Below are 14,341 nucleotides of genomic sequence, written 5' to 3' on the forward strand. Positions count from 1 at the left end.
AATATATTTTACTCTCCTCTATAACATTATATAATGTGCAAATACGAGGGTTTAATAAAATATAAGAATCGTTTCTGTGTTGTATTACTCCCATGCAGGAGCACCTTCATTGTAGCAATAAATGTATTTGTGTTTAAACTTTAATTGCTTGCACTCAGGTGTTAATATTTTGTAAACTCTGATTCTTAGATTTAAAGAGAAAAAATATCGTGGTCAAAAGCAGATGACTACACAAAATTCTCGTAAATCCAAATTTTCCACTTCCTTAATTTTGGAAAAAATAATTTGAGTGCATTGAAGGACTAAAAAAATGTTGGTGCTTTATAACCTTCCCAACTTGAAGTTAAACTGGTTGCTCCCTTTGAATAATATTAAACTGCATGGTAATGATTCACACACACAGCTGCATAAACTGTACCATATTTAATCACTTACCTTTTTATCTATAATTGAAGGCTATACATAAACCTGTAGGTATGTAGTTATTCATTCACTCTTTAATCTTTACTTTTTTTTCATAGGCTATTTAACACAACCTTCTTTGATGATGACTATATAAAAGGAGATGCACATGCCAAGGAAAATAATAATAAGTTTTATTTCATTTTAAATTAAAAGTAAGGTTTAAAATCTTGAACTATATAATTATACTTATTTCAATAAAACAGAGTTATTTACCTCATGTTATTACTTCTGTCTACAAGTGGGAGATTTAGCCAGCTATAAAACCAGGTTTACTTCACAATCTTCTACTAAAGAAAATGCCTGTACCAAGTCAGGAATATGACAGTTCTTGTCCATTTGTTTGATGTGTCTGAGCATTAGATTTTCCCATTCAATAAGGGACTTTCTGTTTTGGATTTTCTTTGGAGTTCAGTTTTTTTGTGATGCTACTTTCTCCACTAATTATGAAACTAAACATCTGGCCTTGGCCTGTTTTTGGGCTCTTTTGCAGGTTGTTGCTACTTTTGACACATTTCAAATTTCCATTTTTAATTTTAGTTTTGATATTTATCATAGGACTTGTAGCAACTTTGCTTTTAATAATTTTTTTATGTTGTTCAATAATAATGACTACACATTTATCTAATTTTTTTATATAATTTATTAACCAAGAAATTTCCAGGAAATGTTGCACAAATAAACCTCAATGATAATTTGACCGTAGTTGAACTGTTGGATATATTAAGGTGGATCATATGTTCATTCTATCCTCTGGAATATCTGAGGAACTTTATTAAAAAAAAATCACCACCAATAGTTCACGTTGACTTTGAATAAACAAAGGTGGCAATTTTTCTTTGTAGTTGTGAATAATCAACGTTTATCTTTCTAGCCAGTATTGACACCATTCTTTTTGTTTCGATGTGATTGGTTATGTTACCCAGTAGATTATTTCATTTCAGAAAATACACTAATGCTTTCTTTGAAATCATTTTTGTGATGTGTTATGTAGTATGTATTTTGTTTTCATGAATGCCATTAGGGTATAACAGTGCATTATTTATAATATTGATCAAACCTAAAATCCAAACAAAATATGATTTATGAATCCAAATCAATATTTGTTTGTTTTTTAATACCAAAATCATTACTTTTTTTCTCTAATGTGTGAGTGAACCTATGGCAATAAATATAACATCAGTATCATCATAAAAGTTTATTTTAACAAACTAAATGACTTGTACACTTTCATTTCAGGACTTTCTCCATTCTATTCTTTTATGATGTCCCATGAAAGTAACAAATGGTTGAAGCAGTAGAAATGATGGTTGTGTAACATCAGTTAGAAACGTTTACATCTATAGTGTTACATACTGAATATACAACTGATTACTTGTATTACATTCAAAGCAGGTAGTTTATAGCACATAAATAAATTACATGATTTTACACCGAAAACCATTTAAGTATTCTCAATTGCAGATTAAATTGCACACACATATGACTGGAATAATTGGTCAGTAAAATTTTAACAGCAATGAAGCCATAATAAATTATTTTTAAATCTCCCATGCCACCCTTGCTCTTAGCACTTGAAATATGACTTGGCTTTATTATTTTGAAGTTTGTACCCTGTCAGTTCTTAGACATTACATTACAAAATGAGGAAACAAAGAATTATATCGGTTCAACCCAGGCTATCCAATACTAATATTGAAATATGATGTGAAAAATGAAAACTACATGTATACTAGTATAAAATATCATTCTTTTTTAATCAACAGGTAGATGTCATTCAGCAACTATATATCCTTTTGGTCATTTGAGCCCTTTCCCTATATTAAATCTAATAAATTAATTATATCATTTTTGTCTTGTAAAACTTTGTATAACTTTACTTATACTTGTTCACTTCATTCAATTATTTTTGTGAAAAAGTTTAAAAGATGTTTCAAAAAACTTATGCATTTATATTCCTCCCAGTAATAGTGATCAACATTGTCTTTTCTTTTTTAATGTTTTCAGTGATGCAGATTTTTTAATTGACCAGATGGCAAACATGTTATTAAACTTTTTGGAGAGAATTTTGTGAAATACATAATGGAAAGAATCTATATCTTCCAACTAAATGTTAGTCTTCATTAGATACTTCTTTTCTCTCCACAGTTGTCACATATAAAAATGTATCAGATTCAAAAAGGTCAGAAAAAAATAATCAAAAACATGAATCAAAGAGGAGGCTACTCTTGTTCTACAAGTGACAATCTTGTGTTACTCATGTCAAATTCTGCTGGTAATAAAATGAAGTTGGTGATAAAAGAAGATTGGTTGACGTCTAACCTAAAGAAACTACTAAATTTAAAACATAAACAATCTTAACATGACAATTTGAAATTATACACAAGACAAAGGATAGACAAGACCATGGCCATTAAAAACACTGAAAATCAAAATGATCACTAAATCATTACCCAAAATATACTAGACTCTAGTGACTTGTGCAAAAGCAGGGAGATAGGAGAATTTAAACCAATGAAGAAGAAACACAAGACAAGACCACATGTTGCTTATTTTCACAAAGGTTTGAGAAAGGATAAATCAGCTAAGAACTAGAGTAAGGTGCCTGTAATGTAATTAATTTGTACAAAAGAACATCTATAAAATATATACACCACTCATTTAATAATTCAAGAAAGGAGTTGTCAAAACATGGCTACTTTTAAACAAAATTTATTCCACTTTCAATAAGCTATTTACATATTACCAACTTTTGACTTTATAATTTTTCAATAGATTGCTACTTCTGTGGTTATACCCCCTGATACTAGGTCAAGTTAGAGCCACCAAAATAAGTAAAATCCAACATATAATGTGTGAAATTTGAGGGAAATGTATACGGTTTTCAGTTGAGTTTTAGAAAATATAAAGTCATTAATTTCACCCAAACATTTGTTTGGATTGAAAGCTTGATTTTACTTCTTTTAGTTGCTCTTACATGACTTGGTACCAGGACGACTTACCACAGAACAGGTAACCTGTCAAAAAAATATAAATTGGAGTCAAAAGTCAGTAATAATTTTTTTTTTAAAAGTCCACAAAGACAGGTGTCCAGCATTTCTCTATCTCTTCTCTGCAATATCAACATGGAAAATTATTCTGTTGAGTTTGTACATCAGAAAGTCTTTCTAATAAATTAAAGCTATGAAAATTTATAAAGTTTTTTCAAATATGATGAACTTATATCACTATTAACCTAGAAAGCTTGTTTAAAGTATTCGAAAGACAAAGCTTTAACTTGTAATAATACCAACCAAGAGAAAATATTATTCAATTTCATAAGACATTCATTGTGTAGCAGGAAAATCACGAAAATAGAAGATATTATATAACATCTGATCTAATAAATTATAAATATTATACATCAAACTGACACATAGTTTATTTAAGAAAGAAATACTTGCATATTAAGTATCAACCAATACGTTACAAAACTTCTCTCCATATTTCTTCTTTTCAATACATGTACAATACCCAAAGCTGTGATATGGTTGTGATGAGACATATGTACAAGGGGACTTTATATTACCTTCTTACATCTGAAAATCCCTATATTTTGGCATCATTGTCACAACCACTGTTTATGATTTCAAGTTCTAAATGTCGGAAAGCAGAAATGTATCGCATTATAATTGTACAACATTTTATTGTTCTGTACTTAAAGGTATAAAATTGTTTTGTTTTCATTTGGTGTCTTTCATAAATAAAACAAAAGAAATTATGAACCTTCAACTAGACTTCATAGAATCTATTTTAAATAAGGCAAAACTTAAGAAAAGAACTTATTCAAATAAACAGTCTAAACAAACAAAAAGAATAACAATAGAAAAAGTAAACATTTTCATAAAAAAAAAACTAAAACAAAACAAAATAAGACCATGGAAAATAAAACAGTGCATCAACTTAAATTTTGGTCTAAAAAATGAAATATACAACATCTGTACAAAGGCCTAAAGATGCACATGTGCATATGATCATCATTAAGTTTTCTTTCAAATATGGTCGTATAGTTCCTATAGACATTTCAACATTTCAGAAAATTTTATGGGTTTTGTGCAAAACCAGATTTGATCTGAATTAAAATGTAATGTAATTCAAAGCTAGCACCTTTATAGAATTTTTCGATAGAATATTTATAAAACTATTCCAGGAACTATATGCTTTATCAACACTTCTTTTAATAACAAAACTCCCAAAACATATGTGTTAAATGATTATACACCTTTCATATAATACACAAGTATGAACCCATCTAATACACCATAAAGTATTCTATCAATTTGATGAAAGAACATACAAGTATGAAATTATATCATTCAATAATGAATTATAACATGCATTACTTCTGATATTAAGAAATGATTTTAGCATTCATGTATTGTTTAATGTTAGATATATAATAAATATAGTAAACTGCTTGTATTAGTCCTTTTTTTGCATGCAAATGTTTTGGAAGTTAAGCACATATTAATAACAAGTGCCACAGTAATTTCAATTCAATTGACAGAACATTATCATTTTAATATTGCTCATCTTCTACACAAGTTTTATATACAATAATTAGTTGCTCTCATTTATTATATCCAGTATCTAAACAACAACAAAATCTGATTTCACAAGGTGATTAAAAAATCCTTACATCTTTATCTCTATCTTTTTCTTTCTCACTCATATTCCTTAAAAGTGCTTGCTTTATAAATATGAAGTGCTATATGTCAACATCTTGTATATCAAATTTACCTATCTTTGAATTTTGTTGGAAAACTGAACCAAATTTTGAATAAAAAGAATATGTGTTCTTCACAAAAAAGGACAACTTGTAATTCAAATATATCAATAAAACTTTAAAGAGCCTGTGACTTTCACCTAGGTCTATTTTTAGCCAAATAGATTGGCATGAAAAGTCATTGGTCACATATTTAAATGATACCCTTGTGAAGTTTGGCTAAATTTGGCCCAGTAATTTCATAGAAGTTGGTCAACGATGACAGACTCCAAGTGATGAGAAAAGCTTACTTGGCTCTTTGGACCAGGTGAGCTAAAAATGTATAAACAACTAGAAGCAAAAATAAGGACCAAAATTCCAACCTTTTTATAGACGAGGTACATTGTACTTTGAAGCTAAATAAGTCCTTTAACCGACCGCTATAGTTATGAATAATAAGCTTCCTAATATTGTCTTGTACCAATCAAACTCACTATTACACCCAATTACTTATCTTAAATTTAAACATTGACAGTTACAAATTAAAATGTCTATTTCTTTAAAAGTTATTAAATTCCAGTCTTATATAGTCACTTTCAGTTTGATGCATTCACATGTTCAGTTATAGTTATAACAGCATTTTTCCAAGAATAACTCCTATAATTAGTGCAGCAATAATAATAACTATATTAGGGAACGCTGTTATCTGACTCATTAAATCCTGTTTAGTTTCTGGTGTAGGTGTGTATGATGGTGTTGATGACACTGTTTCTTTTAGGGCTGTCTTTCTTAATCTTGCTTCACTGTCCTGAAAAAGAAAAATGTAATTTTATGAATTTGCAGAAATTTTTGCTGAAAGGTGGGGGGATGGAACAAAATGATTTCCCTGTCCAGCTAGATCATGTGAAAATAAAAGTTCAAACATTGGAATTTTGCCTTGCTAAAGCTAGGTCATTTTCCAAGTTAAAAAGTGGCATGCAAGTAGAATTGTAAATTACTCACAACCAAACTTGAACTTGTGTGCATATTGATAAAATAATATCTGACATTCCATTTGTAATAAAATTTCATTTCTCACTACAACGTTTAACCTAGAAGTTCTATGTTCTGTTAAAAAAGATAAACTTTTTAAGCAGCAAACAAATTTATACCCCATTTTATTGAAGACATATGGATAGTATGGGTATGTGTTTGCTAATAAAATAGAAATTGGCCTTGGGTCACAGAAGATCTCTTGCATATAGAATTATACAGGGACATACTTTTCAAGTGTAGTAAGTAACACTACCCAATTCATAATTAATCAAAGTTTTGTGGTACTAAGCATTGTGTATAAGTTTCATAACATTTGGTTGAGATAAATTGAAAATTCAGTTAGAAAACTGATCCAGAAAATTCAGCATTTTTTTCCATTTTAAAGGACATAACTCTAAACGGTAAAAGTGACACCACCAAAATTCAAAATTAGCTGCGTGTTGTGGTAATAAGCATTTTGTATCAGCTTCATAACATTTGGTTAAGGCAAATTAAGTTGGAGAACTGAAACAAAATTCAGAATTTTTTTATCAAAAATTTAAACAGACCTCTAGAACAGTTAAAGTGACACAACCAAAATTCAAACTTGATCTGTGTTTTGTGGTAATAAGCATTTTGTATCAGCTCCATAAAATTTGGTTGAATAAACTTTATTTGAAATTGAAAGGTAAATTCAGTTATTTTTCCTTTTGAAAAGGGGCATTACTCGAGAACAGAAAAGGGGACACAAACAAATTTAAATATGATCTATGTTTTGTTGTAATAAGCATTGTGTATAAGATTCATAACATTAAGTTGAAGCAAACTAAAGTAAAAGATAGGAAACTAAAAATTCAGCTATTTTTCTAGATCTTGAATGGTTTAAGTGATGCCACCAAAATTCAAAATTAATCTCTGATGTGATACTGTGCTTAGTCATATGACAAATTATGGTGAGGGCATAAAAAGTCTGTTAAGGTATTTTAAAAGCACACCTGAAACAATAATTTTGTTCAAAGAAAGATAACTCAATCGTAATTTTCTTTAGTTCAAAATTAATATTTCCAGATCTGTCTACATCCTTCTAACTTTATAAAATACAAGTCTATTGTGATATGGTGCAAAGTTAAATTGCCTAGTGTGTGTGTGTGTGTGTGTGCGCCAGTATACTTTATTTTACCTTGCCCATTAATTTCAATGTTGACATTTTTAAACAATAGTTCAAGTAGCTGTTTAAGATATTGAATAGTAACTATGTAACTTTTCTCAAGCATAATTTCAATTGTGTTTTAATTTTATGGTTATGTTTTCATATGTATACAAATGCAAGTACAAATTGAACATGATTTGAAGCCAATGCTATAACTGCCTTAGTCCTATCATGCTAATGTAAGCTCCTTCCCAAGAAAGATGGAATTTTCTTATCATGCAAAAATTAACTTAATTAAGCCCTCAAAATCATAGCTTAAACCCTGATTTTTTGCAGCAATACACAAATTTTTAAACTAACTACAAGCTTAAGAGGCACCTCCAAAAGTTGTTTTACAGATTTAAGACCAGTGATGCTGGTCAATTTTAAAACAACTTACAGTTGCATTAGTATCTCATTTTCCTCCTAAAATCCAAGTAGAAATGTACAGGGTGCAAATGAAAAGTGAAATATGCCAACAGACAGAACAAATACATGTAAAAGGGCAAGCTTTTAAGTGTCTAGTAAAATTGGCATATATATATCTATTAACTCCTATGGAAGTTAAAGAATAGTTTAATGACTGCAGGGGTAGGCAGAAGTAAACATTGTGTTCACAAATCCATACTACCACAGACAAATCTTACTTGATATGGATATGATGAACATGAACTTTCTTTTGGCAATGGTTTCGGGAAAAGATTCTGTTAGCATTACAATTAGACTAGGCCACTAGTTTTCATTACAATACTACATTTCAACAATCACTCTATAAATACCTTTAATGATTTATTTTCATCCTGCAGTTTTTCTATTTCTGCTTGTAATCTTTGTTTATCTGATTCGCCTTTTCTTCCCTCTGATTCAGGACTTGACTAAAAAACAATGGATAACTTTAGTCTATTACTTCATGTACTTGTTTAATTTTTAACATATCTTTAATATTTTTTTTTTAGTAAATATCATAAATTTATTATCTATTGTTAACCCCTCTATAACAATAATGAAATAAGTCCTCAACGTTTTAAGCAGGCCCTTGCTAAAAAAAAAATTTCAATCATGATCTAATAAGGGGAGATAACTCAACAACTGTATAATAATGACACCTTTGACGCCACCCCCTTTCCTCCATAATGATGCTGTGTAGTGCCGCAGTTAAAGCATTCTCCTACGGAAAATCTGTATCAGACTTAATAAAAATTTGTATCTAATTTAAAAAGGATATGTACGACTGGAATTTCATTGATGAGATATTTGTTTTCCGTATGCATTAAGGCTTTAAACCTGATAATTATTTTTATATTGAAAAAATCCTATGCGAATCAAGTAGGTAAAAAAAAGAATCCATGGAAGAAAGGTTAAATATTCAATATGAGGAATAAATAATACAACTTGATACCTTTATTGTTTGTGAGGTTTCTAACTGTACTTGTTTCACTGGTTTTATCTTTTCTGTTTCTTCCCTCGTCTACAAGAAATACATAAAGTTTAAAAAATTATATCTTTTTTTCTATTGGCAGAAAGCTATAATAAGATCTCTATGGAATTCTGAGATCTATTTATATCACTAAGGTAATAAATATTCATGTAATTCTTTATTGATTTCTAAAATTAATCAGGTTAGGAAAGATCTCTTCTTCATGAATGATTAATTAAAAAAGCCTATTAAGGTAATTACCTGAAGATTGATAACTGTATTGCAATAAAGTAGATCACCTTATTTCATGACATGAACGGTTTTAATAGAAAAATTACCAAGTCAATCAGGGCTCGACATTACCGTTTGTCCGATTGTCCGGGACAAGTGGAAATAGGTGTCGGGCAAGTAGATTCATCATACTACTTGTCCGATGGGACAAGTGAAAAAATCGATGTCAGATGTCAATAGATCAAATTCAAGACTTATACATTACTAAAAATATGAATGATTGTTTTATTGATCATACAAAATGAAATAAATATTCATTGATTGAACCAGAGACATATAAACTTGTATATTATGTCTCTGATTAATTTGAACATGATGGCAGCCATTGACCAGGGGAAAATAAGTAAGGGGAAGGAAACCAAATGTAAATGTTTCTTCTTTAATAGTATAAGCCTCTTGAATTAGGAGCACCTCCATATGCATGATATGGAGTTTTCCTTAACTTTAAAATTTTAAATTAAAGTCTGTATTATTTGATTTTGCTTTTAGGCATAACATTAACTTAAAAAAGGTATTATTTAATAAGATCTATATGTTAAAATAATAAGCTAAGATGGAAAAATTAGATAAAATCTAAAAAGGCAGATTTTTTACTAAAATGTTTTATGTACTTCATGATCATATATCAATGTATGTAAAAATCAAGACAAATTGTAAAATCTTGTTTTGCACCATCAATAAATTAAAAAGGTTTATTTGCAAACAAGGTGCCAGGTATATTTAAACCATACCACCACTTCAGAATGAATATAGGTCCACTAATAGGAGAACCTAGTGGTATGGGAAGAGATATGATTTAATGAACGACACATGATAGTGACAATGTGTTAGAGAGCTCAGTCTTGCAAATAAGCCTTCAGTCTGAAATAATAAAATGAATTTTGATGTAGTATTCATATAACATAACAAAATGCTCCCTTTATTGATCTTTATTAGGTACAATCAAAGGGCAAGTGTTATTATTGCATATAACATGTATAATCAATATGGAGAATTTTCAATTATAAATTCGGACAAGTGAGTTATGAGTTCGGACAAGTTGATTTTCTTGCAACTTGTCCGAAGGGACAAGTGAGAAAAAATGATAATGTAGAGGCCTGTCAATGGTACTACCAGTTATTTATTCCTTTTCAAAGATGCTTTATTCATTTCTATGATGTTATGTGATTATATTTTGTATGTATTTACCTCTTGTTTCACATGTGAATGTGACAGAGTGTTTTTAAATAAAAGCATATTGTATTATATTGTATTTACTGGTCATCTTCAACAACAGTACAGTAAATTAAAAACTGACGTTTTCATTTAATAATGTTCTTATTGCTGTTTCAAAATTGAAAAACAGGGGGAGTGAGATGGGAGGAAGCAAAATTATGAATCGTGGGGGGGGGGGGGGGGGGGTTCATTTTCTTATTCTAGAATTTTATATTCTAAGTGGGGTTGAGATCTTTATAAAGTGCCTCCCATGCCCCTATATGTTATTTTGGAAAAGCCTTTTGGACATATATGAATTAGCTACATTACCTGATTATTATCATTAGGAATTTCAAACAAACATTTCAATTTTGAATCCATTAAACTTTCTGGTTTGGCTTCTTTCCACTGAAAAAGAATAAATAAGTATCATTATTTTATAAAGCTCCATGCATTCAACATTTTATTAGCAGTTTAGTGTGACAATTGAAGTAAAAAAGTGTTGTTTTTTTTTGTATTCTGCAATATTTTAATAATGTTTCATCTTGCTGGTTAGAATAATTTTTATACTACACAGCAAATACAATATTTAGTATATTTATGAATGGAGAGAACAATTATTTTATTTGTACATCATGCACCTGTAGTGTCAACAAATGGTTCATCTATAATACACTAGCAGGGACAGTGCTGGGTGTCACCAAGGGTGCATTTTGGTTTTTTATTTCACCTGGCAACAAAATACAGCTGCTGGTGATATTTCTGATGTTAAAATTCTTGTCTTTTTTTACTGTAATGGTTACAATATAGATCTTCCAATTAGTTTTGTTTCTAGAAACTAGTGATAATGATGCTAGTACTGGATTTTTGAATATATAACCAGCCTCCTACTGCTGATAATGCGAGTAAAAATTCAAAACATACCAATTGTTCCTGGCTTTCAATTGGACCATCTGGAGCAAACATAGTCTGAACCATAAACTTGTGTTTATTTTTTTCCAATGGATCATAGTCAAAAGGTTGCAGCATCACTGAAATATATCGAAGTTATTAAGTACAACATACTACAATTACAAACATTTTGTTAAATGTTACCCTTCTACAATTTACAGTCCATATTTTGAGAATCTATTTTAATGGATTATGGTTATTCAAATATTGCAGATTCAAAAAAATTCCCACTCATTTTAAATTTGCTTATTCACAGAGAATAATTTAATAGAACATGTAGAATGAATGTCCACAACTTTTAGGGCAAAGATTGCATTGTAGAAATCCTGTTATTGTTTAGTGTAGTCCATATTATATATACATTATACATGTAAACAAGAATGTGGTACATGTATGAGTGCCAAATGCCAATGAGACAACTCTCCATACAAATCACAATCAACTTCATATTCAAATCAAATGCATTGTCAAGGTACATAAATACAGCTACTCAGGGTTCTCACTAAGGCAATCTGTGAGTCCTGGACTCATCAAAATCTGCCTGGACTCACCATTTTCAAAACTGGTGAGTCCAAAGATGCATCAAGATTGAAATATTTTGGATAAACTGAACACAGTTAAACACAAATCATCATTTTATAGCAAAAGTTTAAAATTGATACGAATTTAATGTCATTTCATTGCTCTGTTAGGCCATGGAGACTAAATTATAACATAATAATGTCTTCTTGCTGTTGGACTCATTATGGCCAAAAATAAAGAGTCCCTGGACTCGCCTTCAAAAATCCTTAGTGAGAACCCTGCTACTGACATGACTGTACACACACAGATTGTGAAGGGTATATGTAGCTCTTACCCGATACATTAACACTTTGGTTTGGATCGATGATGCCACTGTTTGGTCTGACACAGTACCTCTTTGGTGCTGTGGTTTTTACTTTGAAACATACTTTCTGGTCTGAGGGGTTGGTCAACTTTAATTCTGATGTTACAACATCTGTGAATGGTCCTACAATAAAAGAAATGGGTTGAAAAAAGAGGTAATGAAAACTTTATTTATGTATGTGTGTTCAAGTGTAATTTATAATGTTGAACTTTTCTATGAGAACATTATTTTTTATTTAACAATCATTAATGCAGTTTACAGTCATGAAAGTTTTACTTTGCAAAAAAGTAGTAATGGTGTATCTTGCCATAAAATTATTGGGTAATCCAGTCAGAATATTTTTTATTTTCATTAATCGGAAAATATAATAAATGTATAAATAATGTATTAATATTTTGAGATATATGTACATGTACATTAAGAAAAGGATGATGTACATTGTGTTGGATATTTTGAAAGATCTAGAAAAACCTGTGACAAAATGAATCCCGAACTGATTTAAAGTACCTACGCCTAATTTTTAGTATTCATATTGTCATCTGATAAACATGATAAAGTCATACAGCTTATAAAGTGTAGTCTCATTATTTTTTTTCTGTTTGAACCTGTAATGATTTCCTTACTTCAATCGTAAACTTCATGTGACATTACTATTGGTATTTTATGTACAGTTGCAACCTATTATTTTAAATGAGTAAAGTATATGGAAAAATTATTGTTTAAACTTGGGAATTTTAAATTACAGTCAAACAACCACCAAGTATCAAGAGAGACTCCTGCAGAATACACCAGCATGACCAGTAGATGATTTAATATAGTAAAGAGTCACCTTCTTGTCTTCTCTAAACTAGCCAAATATTATCAGTTCCCTAAAATTTCCTCCTCCCTTGTTCATGTTATTGTCAGCTGTTTTGAAAATGGCAGTATGGTCAGATCATGTATTTTCGTATTAATTCGCACTTTGCATATTTTTCAATTGAAATTGTGATGTAACATTGCATTCTTAATAGCACGAAAACCCTGGCATGAGACAAGGCTGTATTTCCATGATTTAGGTTTAAGAAAAAGAGCCTATATATGAAAAATGTTAATATTTTGAAACAGTTTCAATCAGTATACAGATTCTCACAAAATTTAGTAAAAGGACACACCACAGACACAGTGAAAATAAGGATAAACATTTGTTGTACACTTATGGGTTCGCGTTGCTTATTCTTTAGTTTTCTATGTTGTGTCATGTGTACTATCGTTTTTCTAATTGTCTTTCTTCAATTTTAGCCATGGCGTTGTCAGTTTATTTTTGATTTATTATGAGTTTGACTGTCCTCTTAACGTATATTTGTTCCACCTGACAGAAGGTTACATTGGAAACTTTGTTATAAACAATGTCATAATACCTGTTCCTGTTGGAACAAATATTCTGTACCATTTATTCCGTTAGAAACATATATTATGAAGGAACTACTATTCCGTGACACTGACAGTCCCTCTGGTATCTTTCGGCCCTCTTTTATTGCTATTTGACCGCCACTACTGGACATCACAAAAGTTCTGATAAATTTTGATGTCATAGTAGAAAATATCAGAAGCTACGATGGAAAAGTGATAGTTGTATGCGGGACATATTCCCAAATAGTTTTAAGGTTTGTTCTAAGGATAGCATTGATTTTAACTTTTTTATTTTGTTAATAAAAATAAGTTGTTGACATGGTCATGATGGTTGAGAAATAAGAACACAATCATTTTCAAGATAATTTCTATATCGAGAACGCGTAAGATATTAATTGGTTTAGATTGGTAGTAAGTTAATAAAACTATTAAATGTGTTGTATTGATAGGGTGTCATCGCCACATCGGCCGGTTATTGGGTCATACAATTGTATTTTCATTATGAAGTCGGCGAACTGTTGAGCGATTACCTTTAAATTTTAGTTCAATGTCTGGGTCTAATCTCAGCACTTGCTTTGCCATAACGATTTGACTTTAAGGCGCAGAATTAAACAAATATATGCAATGAAATATAAAAGTCACATCTGCCAGACTGGTTTCGTGGTATACGCATGCGCTCATTACTCATTTGCCAAATATACAAAAATTACGAACAAAACGAATTTTCAACCAGAATAAATAAATTAATAATCCAAAGAATTATTCAATTCATTTATGCTTTATTTCTGCAAAAAATATTACTAT

The 14,341-nt window shown here is 30.1% G+C and overlaps 1 protein-coding gene across 1 annotated transcript; it reads right to left on the bottom strand.

Annotated features, from left to right (window-relative positions):
- Positions 1-1,645: 1,645 nt before the first annotated feature.
- Positions 1,646-14,215, bottom strand: LOC134720981 (vesicle-associated membrane protein/synaptobrevin-binding protein-like). Its single transcript, XM_063583614.1, has 7 exons — positions 14,068-14,215; positions 12,119-12,271; positions 11,236-11,342; positions 10,642-10,719; positions 8,809-8,877; positions 8,189-8,284; positions 1,646-6,014 (listed from the first exon to the last, which is right to left on the bottom strand). The coding sequence occupies exons 1-7, from the start codon at positions 14,117-14,119 to the stop codon at positions 5,835-5,837; spliced, it is 735 nt and encodes a 244-aa protein (XP_063439684.1). The 5' UTR covers positions 14,120-14,215; the 3' UTR covers positions 1,646-5,834.
- Between the last annotated feature and the right edge of the window lie 126 nt (positions 14,216-14,341).

This window comes from Mytilus trossulus, chromosome 6 (assembly GCF_036588685.1).
Source record: "Mytilus trossulus isolate FHL-02 chromosome 6, PNRI_Mtr1.1.1.hap1, whole genome shotgun sequence".
Taxonomy (NCBI): Eukaryota; Metazoa; Mollusca; class Bivalvia; order Mytilida; family Mytilidae; genus Mytilus; species Mytilus trossulus.

Bases quoted from the DNA above. Each gene is read 5' to 3' on its own strand.
- LOC134720981 (XM_063583614.1), bottom strand. From the start codon at position 14,119: ATGGCAAAGCAAGTGCTGAGATTAGACCCAGACATTGAACTAAAATTT. The intron at 8,285-8,808 runs GTATCAAGTTGT...ATTGTTTTTTAG, and splicing joins AAACCTCACAAACAATAAAG to TCAAGTCCTGAATCAGAGGG. The intron at 6,015-8,188 runs GTATTTATAGAG...TTTCTTTTTCAG, and splicing joins ATGAAAATAAATCATTAAAG to GACAGTGAAGCAAGATTAAG.